The sequence below is a fragment of the Chrysochloris asiatica genome, unplaced genomic scaffold (genome assembly GCF_000296735.1).
Source record: "Chrysochloris asiatica unplaced genomic scaffold, ChrAsi1.0 scaffold00164, whole genome shotgun sequence".
Classification (NCBI taxonomy): domain Eukaryota; kingdom Metazoa; phylum Chordata; class Mammalia; order Afrosoricida; family Chrysochloridae; genus Chrysochloris; species Chrysochloris asiatica.
In genome coordinates, this window is record NW_006408682.1 from 7,082,876 (window position 1) to 7,103,236 (window position 20,361).

The window sequence follows — 20,361 nt, forward strand, 5'->3', positions numbered from 1 at the left end:
CTCCCTTGTAAGGTCTCTTACTCGCTGACATCCTTCAAACACTACTATAGCGCATCATAGGAGTCTTTGATGGAGTAGTGAGTTATGCCTTGGGCTGCTAACTGAAAGGTCAGCAGATCAAGTCCACCAGTCGCTCCGCGGGACAAAGATGAGGTTTGGTGCTCCCATAAAGATACAGGGTTACTGTGAGTTCGAACCAAATTGACAAATAATCTATGATTGCATAGGCCTGAGTTAGGGAATTAACATAGTAGAAGTTTTGAATACTAGATTTAAAAATGAAATCCTAAATTTTATGGTATAAATGATTCAACTGTGAGCAAGATAGGTTCAATGCACACAGCTGGTTCTTGCTCACAGAGACTATAAAGTTGTTTTAAGTTCAGAATATTATTTCCTGCTATTTTTAAGAGTCAAGAAGGGATTTAACCAGATTATTCCCATTGAATTTAATGAGAATTGTGCAGCAACAGGGTGTAGGTAATATTTTGAAGATTTAAAGGTCAACGGTGCTGTGTGTTCTTTCATTAATTAGGTTTTTTTGTCGGCTGGTTAGTCTGCAAACATTTTTATTTTCCGTTTTTTCCTCTTCTTCTCTCCTTCTCCTTCTGTCTTACTTTTTTTCTTTCTTCCATTTCTTGTTTAACTGTTTGTGGGTTTTTTGTGGGGGTTAGTTGTCTTTCAAGCCAGGGAAAAGTTTTTAACGCTGAGTCTACTCATTCCACACTCCTCCCCAACAAAATACATTTAAGAAAATAAACAAACAAGCTAAAAACATTTCCTTTAAATAAATGAATTTCCATAAAGTATATGATTGGGGACAAAAAGTTAAAAGGTGGCAATATACAAAGTCAGAGCTGTAGACCTGGTTAAGTTTAAAGGATTGGGAAGGATATAGGAAGACTGACTACCATTCACAGCAAGCAGGAACAATGTCTAAGAACATCCAGGCAAAGTCACCCCATATCCTGGTCATCATGAAAATATCCAAGTTAAAGTATTAAAGATATCATTAAAATAGTAATGGCCCAAATAACGAACTAGCTGGAGTTGACTATTATGTAATAAATACTGCAAACGAACCAAGAAAATAGAATCAGAAATGAATGTGTTGCAATGGCTTCCTGCCCTTCGGAATGTGCTTGTCTTATAACCTATATTTGAGAAGAATAAACAAAACCACAGACATGAACATTTCCCAGTATTAGCATTTTCTACTGAGATCATGCAACAATACTGGTACATTCCAGCGTCTTGGGCGGGTGACATCCCAGGTCACTCAGCCATTTAGTTAGTGTTTTGTTGGCTGTACTTCATCTACATTATTCAATCTTCCTGTGCAAAAGTGTGTAGATTTTGGAGAGGGTTTCTCATGCTTTAAGAAGTCCTATTTCATAGTTATGTTAGACTAGACATAAAATCTATCCCTCCCATGCCACTAGAGCTGTGACATATAGCCTTTCTCACTAACTGAAAGTGCTCACATTCTATATGTCATTGGGCTTACTAGTTTACTTTCCCAAACTGACCATGTCCTCCCTTTGAGAGGTCATGTTGTCATTGGAGGGGAGAATTCATCCAGCTCCATTTGGACAATTAATAGGGTGCCTTTCTTCCAGAATTTGACATTAGTACTTGAAAGGCAGTTCCTTGGAAACTAAATAGGAAACGAAAACCATGCTTCTCTATTTAATGCAGAGTTTCATTTAACTTTCCCAACACCATTGTTAAGGCAGGGGAAGAGCAAGAGAGGTGGGGTTCAGAGGAGAAAGCAAATGACTTTATGCTAAACGCTTGGTCAAAGCTGAGGAATAGGCTAAAACTTGATAGGATCTCAGCCCTGACCCTAATCTGGTCCAGAACACCAGACTTCTCTCATTGTGTATGGGAGTTGGTTTAAGGTGTATTTATAAAGTTTAGTTGGCAAGATTCCCTAGGCACCTTTCCTCTTTCTGTTCCAATGCTGCCATCTTGTGGATTGCCTACACTCATTGGGAAGCAAGGACCATTCTTGATGAAAGAAAACTGTTGCATCATTTTATACTGGGGAATGGGGGAAGGGAGGGAGCTGAGTGGAAGGGAGTGGTTGAGACAGCCAGAAACATGCCATTATCATTAGAATTATTTTGACTGTTACTTTAAGTTCACCAAAAGAATTCCAAGCACTGACGATTTTTGTTTTCCCAAGCTTTAAAAAAGTTGAGCTATTTCCCAACAAAGCAGTTGAGTAACAACTAAGGCTATTGGTTAAATGTATTGTGATAGTCAAAATAGCAACTTGTAGAACACAGGAGAAGACTCATTCCTGGGAATCCACTCACACTTTCTTTTCAGATTCCAAAAAACACATTTGAAACATTAAAAAAAAAAAAAAAAAAGCTCTTTAAATGTGTGTGACATTTAACATGACCTTCCATTGAGGTTTTAAGTGGGGCCCATGATTTACATACAATTTTGAAAAAAAATTCATGGGAAAAACAAGCATATGCTGACACTTAAGTGACCTGGTGTATAGCACAGAAGAAAAAAAGATCTTAAGGAAAATGCTTCAGAAATCTCTCCCCTAACACCTCGACCTCAAAACATAAAATGGTGATGAGAATACCAAGTCGCCATGGTAAGGCACAAAGCCAAATCATACTTCTAGACTTTTGAGGTTCAGGAGTCAAGTTATAATTTAAATTATTTCCATTGTATGAGTCATCTTCAAGAATAGAATCTCTCTCATATTAAATATTCTGGAGTTAGGGAGAGACCAATGTAATATACATACTCTTGAAACTAACCTTCCTGGAAATTTTATGAAAAACCAATTTGACAGGTAGTCTATAATCTTTTTAAAGCTGGATTTAAGAGAGAGAGAAAAAAAGTCTAAATGTAATTTCGACATCTTCAGACATCTTTTGAGTTTCCTGATAACCCGTGATTCTGTGGGATTCTCAGAATTTGTTAAGAGAAATTAAGTTGTATGAATGGTTGATTTCTATGAAATAATTAAAGGCCTTACTGCCCTGCAATCATTAACTTGTCTCTGTTTTTCCCTTCCACCCACTGAAGAGTTTCCGACATATGGTTTTAACTGCGAATTTGGCTGGGGCTCTCACAAGACATTCTGTCATTGGGAACATGACAATCACGTGCAACTTAAATGGAGTGTGTTGACTAGCAAAACTGGCCCAATTCAAGATCACACAGGTAATGGGGAGCTTACTGGAGAACTCGCAGTCTCTACAAATTCTTTTTCTATCGGAGAAGGCTTTTCTTGTGAAGATTTACTGGTGTCTGTGAAGTGGAGGGGTTAGGACAATACTATAGAGCATTAACCCAAGTCCCTGGGTTAAACCCTCAACTACTATCCAAAAGGTTGGTGGTTTGAACCTACCTGGAGGTACCTTGGAAGACAAACCTGACAATCTGCTTCCAAAAGAGTGTTGCTGTTGTTGTTGTTAGGTGCCATCGAGTCGGAATCGATTCATAATGACCTCATGCACAGCAGAATAAAACACTACCCGATCCTGGGCCAACGTCACTACTGTTGCCATGCTTGAGTCCAAAAGATTACAGAGTTGAAAACCCTTTGAATGAGTTGGAATTAACTCAGTGGCTACTAAGAGCAGCAAGTAAACATTTTCTCTGGTAGAGATGTGCTAAGATCAAGTAATGAAGAAAGTCCACTTTATGTGACCACTCAGTTACCTCTCTGAAAACCAGCAAACTGGGTCAGAATACGTGGTCAGTGCTTGTTGACAAGAAGGACTTTCTTTAAATGTTTATAATAAAAATTGCTAATATATTAAAAATGAAAAATAGTATCATCAACTCCATATGTATCTAATCCAGCTTCAACAATTAGAAATCCTGTTTTCTCTATATCATCCAACATACCCCAAGTCTGAATTAGTTTTGAAGCAACACTGTCATCTTTATTTTTTATTTTTAACTAAATAAGCAATAAGTAAGTAAGTAAGTCTAAGCCCTGGATCACAAGGTCAATTAGAACCACAAGGTCAGTGGTTCATTTACCAGCCGCTCCTTGGAAACTGTATACAGTGCCACTGAGTTGGTTCCAACTCGCTATGAGTTGGAACCAACACAATGGCACTTAACAACAACAATGTTGACACTTTCTTAACCCTTGAAGTAGGGTAGGATTCTTGTTCTTTGGAGAAAGATTTTTAATCTAGTCCACTGCCTCTGAGCAGATGGAACGTCTACTGCCTTCCACTTTACAACTCATGCCACCTTCCTTCCTTTCTAAGATTTTAGCCTCATTTTCTAAAGCTGGAGTGGAAGGACTGGGGGACAGAAGGTGCTGACAGCCATGCCGGTGAATGATTTTATACACCACAGTGCTCTGTCTTCCTCCTAATTGTTTTTATCACCCATCTTGAGATACAGTATATAGACCCAGCAGTATCCGGCAAATCACACACACAGCAAATTTCTAAACCACAAACTGCTACCCTACTCAGTGATACTTTCCAAGCACAGCTTACTCAAAGAGTGGCTTCCCAAAAGATACCCAAAGGAGCATTGGCTGATGCTTAGAAATCTCATTAAGCCAAGTTCTCCCCGAGCTGGTATTTGGGAAGAGTGGGCCACTGGGTCAGTTGATGGGAAGAGGATACTTCATGTTTTTTTCATTTTGCTGTTCCCTTTTTTCCCCCCAGTGAATACAACCATTAAATAGGTTGAATAGGCCTCCTTCCACCACGGCTACCTCCTTGCCTAATGAGAATGACAAGGAAATTGGATAAAATTGGACTCCTTCAATCCTGAGACACTTTCAATTGAATCTTAAGACAAGCAGTTTTAGAAAACTTAAAATACTTTGACTGTAAATGGCACTGTACATATAAAAGGCATCAAATTAACTAAATGCAATTAGTTGAATTGAAGGCAGTAATGGTGGAAAAATTGATGCAAAGTGAAGCAAAATGGCTCAGTAGGATCTGACATTCAAAAGAGGTTAAAAGGTATGTTAGCCAGAGACAAAAGCTAAAAGGCTTGAAGAAGTAAAGTGCTAATTGAGAAAATGAAGACAGAGTTCCTGACCCTGAACTGTGATAAAACCCTTGAAAAGGAAAATATCAGCGCTTTATGTGTTGGGCTATGAGGCAAGTAGAACTTGTCTTAAATTAACAGTTGAAGAGTGCTGTCTTCCCTTAAGAAAGATTTGCCACCCAATTTTATTCAGCTATCATGCCAGGTCTGTCTGTACTAGAAATAACCTCCTGCAGTCTTAGCAAAAAGCAATCCGTCTCTGAGAGACGTGTGGGCCTAACATCCGAAAGGCAGGGGTTTGCTAATGTTAAGCAAAGCTAGATGTTAAGCAATCCCATCTAGGTTTGCTTAACATTAGCAAGCACAAACACATACAATGACACCACATGTTATATGTGACCTATTTATAATGTGTTTGAAGAAACTTTACAAATCAGATATCAAGAGTTTTCTTCCTTTATTTTTTTACAATTAATTAAAAATATCCAGCTAAAATATTTTGTGACCCAGTTTTGGACTTATTTAAATGAACCTCCACTTGGTGTTCTTCATTTGACCCTTAAGAGTGAAGCTAGGTATCTCCTCACCGTGGAGTCTTGAAATCCAGCATCTGTTGCTTGTTCGCTGAGCACATCTTGTTTGAACAGACTGGAGTGGGCATGGGCTGCTGGTGTAAAGGAGGCTGTCCCTGACCTTGAGGAACTCACAGTGTAATTACAAAGCAGTGGGGCTTCCAAAGCAGAGGGGAAAATGATGGTAAACAATAAGCTAAGAGGTGTCTTGGTTTCCTAAAGCGGCCCTAACAAAGCACCACACATGGGGTTTCTAAACAGCAGAAATGTGTTCCCTCACCATTCTGGAGCTGAATGTGTGAAATCAAGGTGTCAGCAGAGCCCTGCTCTCTTTGGAAGCACCAGGGGGACATCTTTCCTTGCCTCTTCCTAGCTTCTGGAGATTCCTGACCATCTTAGTCCCTCATTGGCTTGGCAATTCAATCCCTGCCTCAGTCTCCACATGGGCATTTTCCCTCTGGGTCTCTTGTCCTCTTGGGGTTAAGACCCACCCTAATCTGTTATGACAGCATTTCAATTGACTTCACTGATACCTTCAACTTCAAGGGTGTGGTTCCCAAAGAGTCACCAGGATGAAGTCCCAGAGTGAGGACTTTAACCTATCTTTTGGGGAGAACACAAGTCAACCCATAACAGGAGGGCTCAGAGAAGCAGAGAGAGTAGCCATGTCTTAGAGACAATCTAAGCTGGGCTTGGAATAAACTGAGGTAACATGCGCAAAAAGGAATCAAGTGTGGTTTGCTTGGGTGCCATGTGGAGGCATGTGGGCATACTGGGGCTGGTGAGAACACACTGAAGGACTGGAAGCTGAAGGCATGGGCAAAGTTTTGTGTGTTTTTTTAAAGCCACAATGTCAGCAAGGCAGAGGCCATGAGATACTCCTCAGGCAACTTTTTCCCCTGTCCCATGTCCACTTTTCATCCCCTTTACTCAAGTAGACCTCGTGAGCTCAACTTGTTTCTCCTCTGAGGCATGTCAAACTTGATCTTTTCCCTTAAGATGAGGGGGACATTTTTTAATCTGTCTTGGGTAAACGGATACCCTGCTCATCTCCGTAGCATGGTAATGCCACACAGCCACATGGCACATTCTGGTAATGTGAGGTAACGCAAATTCAGAAGTGACTGAGTCTGCTCTGTCACAGGTGGACACTTCCCACAGTCAGCATTGACCAGACACCTTGAGCTGTGACTTATTTCCAGCGTTCTTTTATTATTCCACTTACTGGTTCACAGAAGAGTGTTCTGTTCATTCCAAGTATTCTGTAAGCAGCCAGATAAATGAAGAAATCTATCCCCGAACACATCCCACTTCCACCGGTGGCACAGACAAGCAGATACAAGGGCATGCCCATATATGCACACTGAAAAAGTATCTCACAAATAACACCAACCTCTTGGGCAGCAAACAAAACATAGCAGCTGCCCATTCAGGCCAGAGCCTCCGATTCACGCTTACATCAGGTGAGACATTAGAGGAGGTCATTTCTATTTGCAGCGCAAACAGTGAAACACGAGTTGTGTGTTTAGACCAGGTGGTGGCAGGAGGCAACATTCCCACTGGGGGTAATTAAAAGCAAAGCCAAGTTAGTCCAGGCAGCTCAGCAACTCTTTTGCCCAAATGGCACATTCTAATCAGCCTCAAAACTACAACCTTGCCCGTTCTTAAACCAGAAACCCATATCCAACAGGAGTAGAGATTGATTGAGAATCAATCTTTCAGATGTGTTGATGGAATTTATATGCCATGAAATAAACAAGGGGGAAAAATCATCTGGATTTAGGAAAAAAAGAAAAAAATATAAAATAGTGATTGCTAGATTATTAGGCAAAACTGCAGCTTTATTAACAACATGTATGTAAATACGTATAAGTGAAGTATCATCAACCAGACTTTCGACAGTTCTGATGATTACTAAGAATGTGTCTTTACAAACACCTTAGGGTCATCATCCATTTGAGATCAAAATGGTAGAACTTATCCAAGGACAAAAGGAGCTCTGGTAGCATAGTAGTTACAAATCGGGCTGCAAACCATAAGGTCAGCAGTTCGAAACTACCGGCTGTTCCACAGGAGAAAGATGAGGCTTTCTGCTCCCATAAAGATTTACAGTCTTGGAAACCCTGTATAGGGTCGCTATGAGTCAGAACCAACTCCACGGCACATAACAACAACAAACCCAGGGACAAAGTTCAGCAATAGGGTCCAGAAAAAAGTACGAATGGAAACAGGAAACCTGGAGGAAGTGGGATACGTGGTATTACATTGAGGGAATTGCCATCAATGAGATGAAGCAAAGTGAATGAATGAAAAGATGAAGCAAAATGAATGAATGAAAAACTGATGATCTTCTGAGTAAACCCTCACCCAGTTCACACACACACAGACTTCATCTCAATAGTCCATGGAAAGTTGGTGCTCAAATCATGATGCCGAAGTGGTTTTCCAATGGCGTGAAAGTCAATTCTCTTAGAGGAGTTCTCTTCATTCCGCTCTGTGCTTTCAATTGGCCTGCAGCGGTGCTAATGTAGACTTGAGCTATAGTCTGTGTTCATATGACAGTGCATTCCAAGTAAGTAGTGTCCCTGTTTTACAGTCTTCTTATTCAGATGTCCATTTTAAGAGTCTTAACAGCAAAGCCTTGGGTGCCAAAGAGGCTTCCCCACACGTCTCTCTCTTATTTACCTGTGTGTTTGGGTTCTTGGTGCTCAGCCTGGGAGAGAAATTTTGATTAGTGGGACTTGAAAGCAAAATGACAAAGGAGTTGTAAATGTGGCCATTCTTCCTAACACAGTGTTTTGTCACAGCAGGAGATGGTAACTTCATCTATTCCCAAGCTGACGAGAACCAGAAGGGTAAGGTGGCTCGTCTGGTGAGTCCTGTGGTTTATTCCCAGAACTCAGCCCACTGCCTGACATTCTGGTACCACATGTCGGGTTCCCACGTTGGCACACTGAGGGTCAAATTACGCTACCAGAAGCCAGACGAATATGACCAGTTGGTCTGGATGGTCATCGGACACCAAGGAGATCACTGGAAGGAAGGGCGTGTTTTGCTTCACAAGTCTCTGAAACTTTATCAGGTACCATCTCTTACCTTGGTTGGGGAGGGCAAGTTGCTTCAGGAACTCTGAGGTGATATTTTGAAAGTTAGGTAAATAAGAGCGAGCCTGGATGGTACAAGTAGTTTACAGTCTGCTGCTAACCTAAATGTTGGAAGATCAAACCACCCAGAGGCTCCTTGGAAGAAAAGGTTTGGCCACCTGCCTTTGTTAGAGATTATGGCCAACAGTTCTAATCTGTAAAATATGAGGTTGCCATAGAGTCCTGGTGTGGCACTGTGGGCTAATGCGTCAGACTGCAGAGCCGTTTGAACTGCAAGATCAGCGGTTCAAGCTCACCAGCCGCTCCTCGGAAACCCTATACAGGGTCGCTAAGGGTTCGAATCGACTCGATGGCACTTAACAACAACAATGATAAGCGGCAGCTACTAACAATAATGCAAATGTGGTGGGGGAACTATTTCAAAAATGACTGTAGTCGCTTCATGAACCTGAGATATTGTTGCATTGCAGATAATCTCAGTAGCGTATTTCAGTCCTGTAGATTAAGGAAATTGAACCAATCTACTGCAAAAGAAGGGAAAATGCTACTTTACAATTTATTTCTGGGTTGTCAAAATGGGTCCTGCCTTTAATTTACTGATTTTTCCAGCTTGAAGTTTGGTATCATAAAAGGAGTATGAAGGGAAGTTTTCTGCCATGACCAGGCAGCAGATACTGATTGATGAACACAGTGTGTTCTTACGTGAAATCTCATGAATTTAATTTATGTGCCATACTGGCGTTGAACAAGCATTTGTCAGTACTACTATTTGGGACTCACACTGAAACACTGTGAAAATGATCTCATTTTGTTAGGTGATTTTTGAGGGCGAAATCGGAAAAGGAAATCTTGGCGGGATTGCAGTTGATGACATTAGCATCAATAACCACATTTCACAAGAGGACTGTGCAAGTAAGTATGAGTTACTGTTGAAACCAAGAAAATAGTTGCCCAGAGCCAGTCTTTCCATATATGATGGTCTTTGTCTTGCCCACTTGAGAATTTCTATGTTGGCTCTAGACACACCCACCATATGGGAGGCCTAGTCCAATGCAACAGGACATAAAATCTGGCCAACTGACCATTAGCTGCTCCATTAACCACAAGGTTGGCTTAAACAGCAAGGTCGGCAGTTCAAACCCACCAGCCGTGTCTCAGAAACCCAGTACAGGGTTGCTCTGACTCGGAACCGACTTGACAGCATTTAACAGCAACAACTCCATTACGTAACCTGCATAGTCTGTTCAATTGTCTGCTGGGTGCCTATAAAATGGCATAACTAAAATAGAATCAGTGATCATGGCAAAGAAGAAAGACTTGCAACGTATATAGTGATATGTGCCATACCAGAACTTTTGATGGAAAGTGTTAAGTTCAAACAGCTGGATAATTCCAAATACCTGAACATATAAACAAAACTGCCGGCCTTTGAAAACTTTTGATTGCAGTGAATTTAATGAGGGTTACATGGGTAGTGAATCATAGAAGCCATAATTCTCTGCATTATTATAAGTCAGTAGACATTTCTGACTCTAAAAATAGTTGAAATGACTCAAGAGTAAATGGAATTCTGAGACTTGGCTTAGTATTTTCAGAGTTGGTCTTTATTGGTCTGGTACTAACAAGCTTTCTACTCCCGTAAAGATTTACACCCTCGGAAACCCTGTACAGGGTCGCTATGGGTCGGACCCGACTCGATGGCACTTAACAACAACAACAACTAACAAGATAAAAGTCTGACATAAAAAACAAAAACTCATATTCCCTAGTTCTTAGTATATAATTATAAATAGCATCACTAATGGCAATATAATAGCACAGTAATTAGTCTTAGGCTCCATTTGCTACATTAAACTTTTGTTATATATCATTATATAATAGGATGTTAATTTTAACAAAATGGAATAAGCCTATTGGGCAAATTTAAGACAAAGGATGCCTGTTAGTTATTATGTGTTTTTGATCATTTCAGCAACCTACAAAGCTTTTAAAATACAATATACTGAGTATGTGTAATCCCTAAAGTGACAATAATTTGATAGGGCCAATTGAATAAATTTTGGGGAAAATGCACTGAATAAAAGCTTGCTTCTTTGTATGGGGAAATATGTTTTAAAGATATCCTACTTAGAAAAAGTTAACCAGAAAACAAAAACAAGGTGACTTAATTGTTTAGTTGCAACTATTTACAAATTACCCATAATCTGTAATTACAGTTACCCATGTTTTGCAAGCCTACAAAACTGCTGAAATATTTACTTCATATAGTTACACTATATATGTAGTATAGTTGCATTCTGATTGCAATCTGAACATGGTATGATGATAGTTTTGGAAGGTCAGAACAACCTCCACAAACAAAACCAAAGAAAACTCAACTCAGTTCAGTTAGTTTTAACTGACCACATACTACATGCCTTGTAAAGCAGTATGCCACATGCTACAGGCTAAGGTAGTGCTGTTGGCCTTTGTGTTTCATATGACTTATCTACATAGCTGTACTTGCTATTAGGCATTGATCTTGGAGCAATTATAGCTCTGCTAAAACTGAATCTCTGTTGCTGTGTTGATTAAACGATGCCTAAGGTTCTGGTGTGTCACTGTGAGTTAATGCACTGGACTGCAAGGTCAGTTTGAAATGCAAGGTTGGCAGTTCAAGCTCACCAGCTGCTCCTCGGAAACCCTATTAAGGGTTGCTAAGAGTCAGAACCTACTCAATGGCACTTAACAATAACAAAGGTAGTTGTGGTGTAGCACTGTAGGGTAAGCACTGTACTGCGAACCACAAGTGGTTCAAACACACAAGCTGCTCCTCAGAAATCCTATACATGGTCACTGTGAGTTGGAACTGACTTGTCAGAATTTAGCAACAAGATAATTGTGTTCATCAATTCATCTCATATGTTCTGGAATAGTTACCCATGGATGATATGAAATTGTTGTTGTTGTTGTTGTTTTTAAGTGCCATCGAGTCGATTCCGACCCATAGCGACCCTGTACAGGGTTTCCGAGGGTGTAAATCTTTATGGGAGTAGAAAGCCTCATCTTTCTCCCGCGGAGTGGCTGGTAGTTTTGAACCGCTGACCTTAAGGTTCGCAGCCCGATTCGTAATTAACAACTATTTATTAATCATTCAATCATTCATGTACCAAATATTTACTGAAGCTCCTATTATGTGCTAAACAGTGTTCTAAATGCTGTGGACACAGTAGTGAACAAAATACTGAAAAATCCCTGCCCTAGTCTCAGAACTGATTTGATGGCACTTAACAACAACCACCACCATAGGAATACCAGGACCTTACTCCTTCCACAGTCCCTAGTGTGGAGCTATAGGAAAATCACTGGACTGCTAACTGCAAAATTGAAAGTTCAAACCCACCAGCCACTGACAGAAACCTTACACAGGGTCTGTGTGAGTGTGGGACACATTAGTTCCTTCCAGAGCCACATCAACTCCTTCCAGGGTGTTTTCTTTATTAACAACACAGGACTCAATCTCTTACTTCAGAAAGATGGTATCGTATTTGAGAAGCCCAACTAATACTGTCAAACATAGGAAGCAAATATCTACCAAGTGCAAGATGGTAGCCATATGTACAAGCCCTTTTTTTATTACCTATTTTCACAAGATTTCTCCCACACTCCAGATGCCAAAACCCCAGTCTCTCCACCTTTCTCTTCTAAAACACATTCTGCTAATTTAGACGAGAGACTTTAAAGGAAGTGTTGTTCCCCGAGCCTTCAATTCCATAGTCTTTCAGTATTGCTTCTCTACTGTTTTAGGGTTATTTGGTGGAATCTGATTATATCAAGCACTGGAAGTATGTGGTGTATGTGTGGATGTGTGTGTAAGGGTTCATGAAGTTTGTGCATATTGTATTTTGTTGACAACTCAAATAATCTCTTCCAATTTTGTTTGATTTGTAGAACCGATAGACCTGGATAAAAAGCACCCAGAAACTAAAATGAACGAAGCAGGTAAATTTATCTTGATAACCAATTTAAAAAATTAACTGTAGTTTCCACTAAAGATGTTTTCTGGAACTCAAGTACATTGGGATTATCCGTTCAGTTCATGTAACATGAAGAGCCATGTCCATGACGTTGAGTTGGATTGGATTGTCTGTGACAGGTACAGTTTGTATATGCAGTGGGACCCTGGAGGAAAACAGTGCTTCACTTGCTTATCCTCTGTGTCCCCCTCTAAGCCCAGAGGGAAATTTAGAGGGTAAGCACATAAGACACTTTCTTTTGACAATTATGGGAAGTGAGAGCTCAAAAAGGTGGTGACTTGCCCAGTGAGTTATGATAATTTTTATACTGTAATCTACAGCTAACCCCAATTCTTGTGTCTGGTCGCTATCAACCAGGCACAAACCTAACTTCTGAGGTATCTGTTATGTTTGATTCATCATCTCCCTTTTATCTTTCGTGGCCATGGTTTTATAATGATTATAATGATAGTGCTGCTAATAATAAGAATTTTTTGAGGAATTGCAGGAGAAAACTCAAGCTTTCTGCTCCCATAAAGATTTACAGTCTCAGAAACCGTATACAGGGTCACTAGGAGTGAGAACATATTCAATAGCACACAACCACCACCATCACTTAGATTCCAAGTACTTCTGTTATCTTACTTGATTGGCACCACTATCTTTTCCGTAAGGTATTCGATCCCCATTTTACAGATGATAAAACTGAAATTCAGAGAGCCAATTTGCTCAAAGTATTACAGCTAATTAGGGAATAACATCATTGTTAGACAAATTAATGTCATGTGTTTTCATTTGAGCACTGCTTTATGATCACATACAAGACGTTCAATATCCCCAGAGGATTCCGTACCTCCTGGTTAGCAGTTGTGGGGATAGATGGCTGCTGCAGGCAGTGCCACACCGTGAGTATCATGGTGTCTCCACATATGTTACTGTTCGACGTGCAGTCCTTTTACAACCAGACACAAACTTGATAGAGCCAAATAAATACTGCAGGATGCTATTAGTCATATTAACATGTGGCTAGTTTAGCTCAGCTACAAAGTCCACATTGAAAGGTAAACTTTATGAGAGATTGTTTCAAAAGAATACTTCATCAAGGGTGGACTATTACTATGCCCCCATGGCTTGTTTGCCCCTGTTTAGGGACTCGTGTCTCATATTTTTAGTTTTCTTTGATGAGAATCTTAGTTGATCTGAACACCATTAAGTAAATACCATGCATGTTGCATATTAACATTTTAGTCCCATTTCTAGTCCCTGATAATTAGGCTCAAGACTCCCATGTTAATAATTTCTCATGTTCCACCCTAAAGAAAACATTTCCCTAGTGACTGTATTGCAAAGTAGTGTAACCGTCTCCAGTAAAACAATGAAGGCTGCAAGGACTCTGATTATTAAATGTGCTCTATTCAACATAGGCCAGACACTTTCCAGATTTTAGCCATAACACTTTCTGAATGTTAGCTGCAAGCCTTTGCATGCTCTGAAGGCTCTCACTCCTCTTTGAGTGAAACCACAGTAGGCTTGAGGGGAAATTGTTGTTTGGTTTGAAGATTGTACACGTGGGAGAACAAGCACATGTGTAAAGCTGTGCCCGGACCTGGAAACTGAACCGCAAGGGCAGTGCCGAAGGTCTCCTTGTGTCTGGTTTTGGAATCAGGAAAAGAAACAGGGAATTTTGACATACCTCCCCTAGACACAGCCTGTGATTAAGCATCTTGCAAAGCTTAAGGACTTCATACCTGGCCCAGGACTATAAACACAGATTTCAATCTAACTCAGATGCAGGCCTGCAGGACATCTGAATATGTTTAGAAGATAGCCCTCACTGTTTAGCTAGAATTGGTTATTTTTCATGTGCTAAAACTTTATGCAAGGATCACAACATCAACTTCCCAATATCCTCATCTCCCACGAGTCAAACATTAAGTCTTGGTGGTTTCAGACAATGAAAAAGCCAAGCTCTGCTTCAATAATCTACTTGGAAGAGGACAGACAAAAGTAGACCATGTGATTAGTCCTTTTCCTAACCTCCGTCCCCACCCCCCACTCAGTTTTGTCCACTCTGGGTCGTCGTGTTGGCAGTATCCATGAAGCCAATTTTGTTTCCCTCCTTAGGGAGTACGCCAGGATACAAAGGTGCAGTGGAAGGTGATGAGAACATCTCAAGGAAGCCAGGCAATGTGTTGAAGACCTTGGATCCGATCCTCATCACAATTATTGCCATGAGCGCCCTGGGGGTCCTTCTGGGGGCTGTCTGTGGGGTTGTGCTGTATTGTGCCTGTTGGCACAACGGCATGTCCGAAAGAAACTTGTCTGCCTTGGAGAACTATAACTTTGAACTTGTGGATGGTGTGAAGTTGAAAAAAGACAAACTGAATGCACAGAATACTTACTCGGAGGCATGAAGGCAGGTGGAGATGGAAAGACGAGTGGGAGAACTGAATTGGAAGGACGGAACTTGAGCGTGCTGGGAAACTGTTGGATCTTCTCTTACTGTACAAGCTGGGAAGTGCGTTGAGGACGCTGAGCCAGGCTTTTCTCAGGAGCGTCAATGAGTATAGCCGACAGACATGAGCAAGTGAGAACAATCGGAATCATGTACATTCAGCTTTGGGGGTTTTTCTGTTGGTTTCAGTTGAATAATCAGATGCTGGTGTTGAGACCAAGTATTATGGACTTAAGAATTCATTTTTCAACTTCCCTTCTCTCTCTTCTTCTCTTTCTCCTTTCCCTTTTATGGATTCTTTTTTTCTTTTTGGAAACTGTGCAAAATCCAAGATGCTGGCACCAAGTGTATTCAGTGGGGCCCTTTTGATGGACATGCTACCTTTAACCCAGTGCCCAGAAAAAATATTAGACTAACTGCATTTCCGTGGACTGGTGCAGCTGTACTTGTGTATAATTGCCCGCGTTGTGCATAGACAAAGAAGGATTAGAACGTTTTCTTTTTCGAAGTACTGTAGCCTCAGTACCGGTATGGTATAGTGTGTCAGCTCTGTTTACGAAGCAATACCGTCAAATTTTCTTGATGTTTTCCAGTGTTGTATTAAACCTCGTGCTTGTGGACTTCATGCAGAAAATTGTGCCATCACCAAACACTGCTGGTAACTGGGTGTACTACCGACAACCGAAATGAAAACTCCTTGGCACTGGCTAGTCTATGTCCTATCAAGTGCCTTTTTGTTTGTACTAGTTCTCATTGTGTTCCATTCATGACTCACTCTGTTTCTCACTGGTGAAAGCCCTACTATTTAATCAAACCCCCCCGGTGGCTCACTGACTAAGAAGAAAGTATATTTTAGTGTGAGACGTCAGCCCCCGGGAAGGCAAGGGCTCAGAAGACTTGGCAAATGTGGCTTAATTGTTCTGCTTTTTTTCCATCATTCAATTTCATGTCTCTCGACCCTTTTGTATAAAGCTGCAATATTCTCACTTATTGTTCTTTCATATGGAATGTATTTTCAAATGTAAACGCTTTCTCTCTCACTCTCTCTCTCTTTCCTATCTCTCTGTCTCTTTTTTTTCTCTCTCTTAGAATTTTAAGCATTTGCCATTGTCCAGAAAAGAAACTTGCAGCTTTAACCTTGCTGGGAATGGCAAACAATTTTACTAGGCTTTATGTTTTAAAATAAATAAATAAGGGAAATTCCTAACTTTGCCCTCCAAAGTCTAACTTTGGTTTTCTTGTTAACTGGTTAAAGTGACAGTATCTTTTTTCCTGAAGTCATTTGTCCATCTACCCTGATTAGAATGCTCATCGATAGAATGTTTCAGTTGAATAGAATAGTGATAAATTGAGGGAAGGAATAATATTAATTGGCTTTCAAGTGAGACCTGAAGGAAGGCTGAATAAAAGTCTCCTAAATGGACAACAACAAAAAAAACCTCATAAGATTTTATATCCAAATATGCAAAAAAATTGTCCCTGAGAACATTCCTATTTTGATAGAGTCAAACAAGGGAAGTGGAAGGAAGAATAGTTAATTTAAGAAAGAAACTATAAATCATGATGCCTGGAGGTTTAGTATTTTAAGATAAGAGAGGGGAAAATGAGCAAAGTCAAAACAAATGCTTAAAATAATCCATTCAGCAGTAACCCTGGGGGGAAAAAACCGGAAACTTGAATGAATGCTTCTAGAAATAATTCACATGGCTCATGAAGAAAAGGCTGATGTTGGGGTTGGCGAGAGCTGCTAAGCCTCTAACAGCAAAATTAAGTGAATATCGTATTAAGGCGGTGCGTGCGCTAAGCCTAAGCAGCTTTGGTTGGATTCTGTGTAGCTGTGTCGTGCCGTGTGGTACACGGTCATTTTGAAGACTGTCCTCTGTAGCATTGCTATGGATCTTGCTCAGACATACTTGGGAGAGTCACATTTGCATCATATATAGTCAGAACAATCTCTTTTTCATGACATAATTGGATTGCGAATGCCGTTTGTTTCCAGGAAAGTATTGATTAATGTGAAAGAAGAATTGGTTTTTGTCCCCAGAAGTATTCATTCAGTTAGAATCATATCAGGAAGAAAAAAACTTAATATGAAATGTTTTGTCCCCAACCACCACCCCCTCCAAGGCAACAGATGTAATGTTCCTCAACCAAGGAAAAATGATACTGCAACTTTAAATTTTAAAGTATCTTGCACTGATAAATATATTTAAAAATTATATGTTTATAAAGTTTTTAATTTGTAAAGGCAGTGTTACAAAATGTTCAGTTTATATTGTTTTAGATTGTTTTGTAATTTTTAAAGGTGTAAAATAACATATTTTTTTTTCTTTATTGAAATCTATAAAAACTTTCTGTAGTAAAATGTTTTCATTTTACTGGTATATTATTGCTTCATGTTTTGTACCATCATAAAATTTTGTGCAAATTTTTTTTACAGAAATTTTTATTTTCTATGACAATATGACACTTGTAAATTGTTGTTTCAAAGTGAACAGCAAAGCCTTAACTTTAAATGACATTTGTATTCTCAGACACTGAGTAGCGTCAAAACCACATAGAACTGAACTGTAACTTAAAATTCCAAACTATGACTACTACATTCCAAAGAAACAGTTGAATTAAAACATTTTCATAAAATATCCAAACCTGATGGCTTTTATTATATTAGCTTCTGTTATTTTTAAAGAAACTGGTTATGTCCCAAGATCAAATAACTTCCAAGACATTTTTAAGTTCTCTGTAAAATTAATATCCTAATAAGGATAAAAGATTCAGAAGATATTTCTTGAAAGTCAAATGTCAACCCAAATTAGACATTGTCAAGATAAGGAACACAGAATTTGGCCTCATAAATGGAAAACTTCCAACGTCAAAGCATGTGTCAAATGTTCTATAGTCCTTTAAGTACTACTTTATGTAATAGTCACAAAAATCTGTTGGCAAGTTCTGTTCTTGTGCAAGATACGCTATATATCTGACTGTATTTATGCATGTGCTGTTTAGGCCCATGACAATATCCAGCATGGATTAAAGCTGGTCATTTGGTACTTCCTAAGAAAATTTCTGTTCCAACTGGGACAGAAATAGTAGTAATAATATCAACAACAACAGGAATAACATCAGAAGTATGTGTCAAAGCATGCTGAATGCTGTCGTTGTTGTTACATGCTGTTGAGTCAGTTCTGACCAGTATAGTGGCTGGTGAGCTTGAACTGCTAACCGACCTTGCAGTCCAGTGTACTAACCCACAGCGCCACACCAGGACTCATTAAAAGGCTTTCTACTATAAAATTGACCAATTGGAGTCTCTGAGTGGTGCAAACTGTAACACACCTGGCTGCTAACCAAAAGGTTAGAAGCTTAATTTTACCCAGAGGCACCTGAGAAGGCAAAGTTGTAGCAATCTACTTCTGATAATCAGCCACTGGTGCCCATTTCTATGTGACACAGCTGGGGTTGCCATGAGTCAGGGTTGATACCACAGCAACTGGTCACTGGGTAATTGGGATGACCAAGGACCAACAATTCTTTCTCAGCTACTCTGACTGCAGGACAATGTAACTGAAAGAAAGCATGACAACACATTCTCAGAGAGTTTGTTTTTCCTCCTCAGCCTGCTTCCCTCTTGATATTTATCCTTTGTCTTCATCTTCTAAGACCTCATGAAGAATAGAAGATGTTCCCTTTTGAGTAGATTTGTTAAGGTTCTCTGCTCAGAGAGAAGAATTAGAGATACAAAGCCAAGAAATCACATTACTTAAATTCTGTCTGCATTCATGAATGTCTCTAGAAACATGAGCAATTTCAAGAAGTCTATCAGAACAAATCCAGCCATGCCTTCTGAATATTGCTAAGGATCACAAACTAATAATACTAATCATCTTTGACTCATTTTCTGAGAAGACCTTAAATATGGTTACCGTGCTCCCCTTTTCCTATCCCTAGCTAGTTGCTGGAGTCCTGGTGTGGTGCTGTGGGTTAATGCACCAGACTGTAAAGCCATTTGAACTACAAGGTGAGCGGTTCAAGCTCACCAGCTGCTCCTTAGAAAGCCTATACAGAGTTGCTATGGGTCAGAACCAACTCGATGGCGCTTAGCAACAACAACAGCTAGCTGCTAAGCTAAGCATTTCTACTAGACTCAATAAGCTTACTCTATAATACTTCCCAAACTGGAATTAAGCGTGCCATGAGGGTGGAAATGCAGAATTTAAAACATGTAAATTATTTCTTGTTTCATCTCCTCCATTCCATGCTAACTTATTAATTGCCACTTGGGTTCAATTGCACTATATCTTTGTACAAATCAAAGTGGTTTTATATTACATGATTTTTCTGCTTGCCAATGGTAACGGTATTTGTATTGAACTAACAAGCCATTCTATCAACTGTATCCACCTAAGTATCTTAAGCAGAATTTCAACTCGAAGGTTGAGACACCTGAGTGGAAAGGACCTCACACTGAATAGAACTGAACACTAAAAAGCGTATGAAGATCAGACTGATGCTGACTGCTTTCTTTAACGTTCTAAAGAAATCCTGCAAGATGATACAAATGAGAACGTCACATTTTCACCTGCATATAACTTCTCAGAAATAAAGTTTCTATGAACTGATCCCATTTTGTTACGAGAGAAAGAGTAAAGTTCATTTCAAAGGAAGCTTCCAAGATGATGCCATTTTCTTCCTTTTCAGTGAGAACAGCTCTGAGAGGTAAGTTTGTCATTCTTCCACTCTGCACATGAGGAGAGAGCACAATGGCTCTATAGGATTAGCAGTAGACTGCTTACTACAAGGTTGGTGGTTCAAGTCCACCCGCCACTCTGGGGGGAAAAAAAAACAAGGCTTTCTGCTCCTGCAAAGCTTAACAGCCTCAGAAACCCTATACAGGGGCCCTGTGACTTAACAGCAATAACATTCTATGTATCACAAGTTACTGTCAGAACTTCTATGCCATTGAATGAGTATTTTAAAATATTGGCCAAAATAGTTAAAAAAAAAAAAAAAAAAAGTCAACTGACTTTTTGGCAAGCTTCACCTAGGACTGGTGAGTATGGTGGGTCCATAGGATAAGCATTGGATTGCAAACAACAAGGTCAGTGGTTCGAGCCTACCAGAAGCTCCCTGGGAAAAAGATGAGACTTTCTGCTTCCACAAAGATTTACAGTCTTGGAAATTCTATGAGTCGGGACTACTCGTCATCACTAACGGCAACATACATCAAGAAT

General features: G+C 39.9%; 1 protein-coding gene across 4 annotated transcripts in view; it reads left to right on the forward strand.

Moving 5' to 3' along the window:
* The window catches only part of NRP1 (neuropilin 1), a 201,057-nt gene extending 183,282 nt beyond the window's left edge, over nucleotides 1-17,775 (forward strand). For 2 of the 4 annotated variants that reach the window (XM_006871254.1, XM_006871256.1), the window contains exons 13-17: nucleotides 3,058-3,195; nucleotides 8,387-8,658; nucleotides 9,496-9,592; nucleotides 12,611-12,661; nucleotides 14,800-17,775. In XM_006871254.1, the coding sequence (XP_006871316.1) occupies nucleotides 3,058-3,195; nucleotides 8,387-8,658; nucleotides 9,496-9,592; nucleotides 12,611-12,661; nucleotides 14,800-15,089 (848 nt within the window). In that variant the 3' untranslated portion in view covers nucleotides 15,090-17,775. Of the gene's footprint in view, nucleotides 1-3,057; nucleotides 3,196-8,383; nucleotides 8,659-9,495; nucleotides 9,593-12,610; nucleotides 12,662-14,799 lie in introns of all 4 variants that reach the window. The other 2 variants (XM_006871255.1, XM_006871257.1) reach the window with 2 other exon arrangements.
* Nucleotides 17,776-20,361: the final 2,586 nt, after the last annotated feature.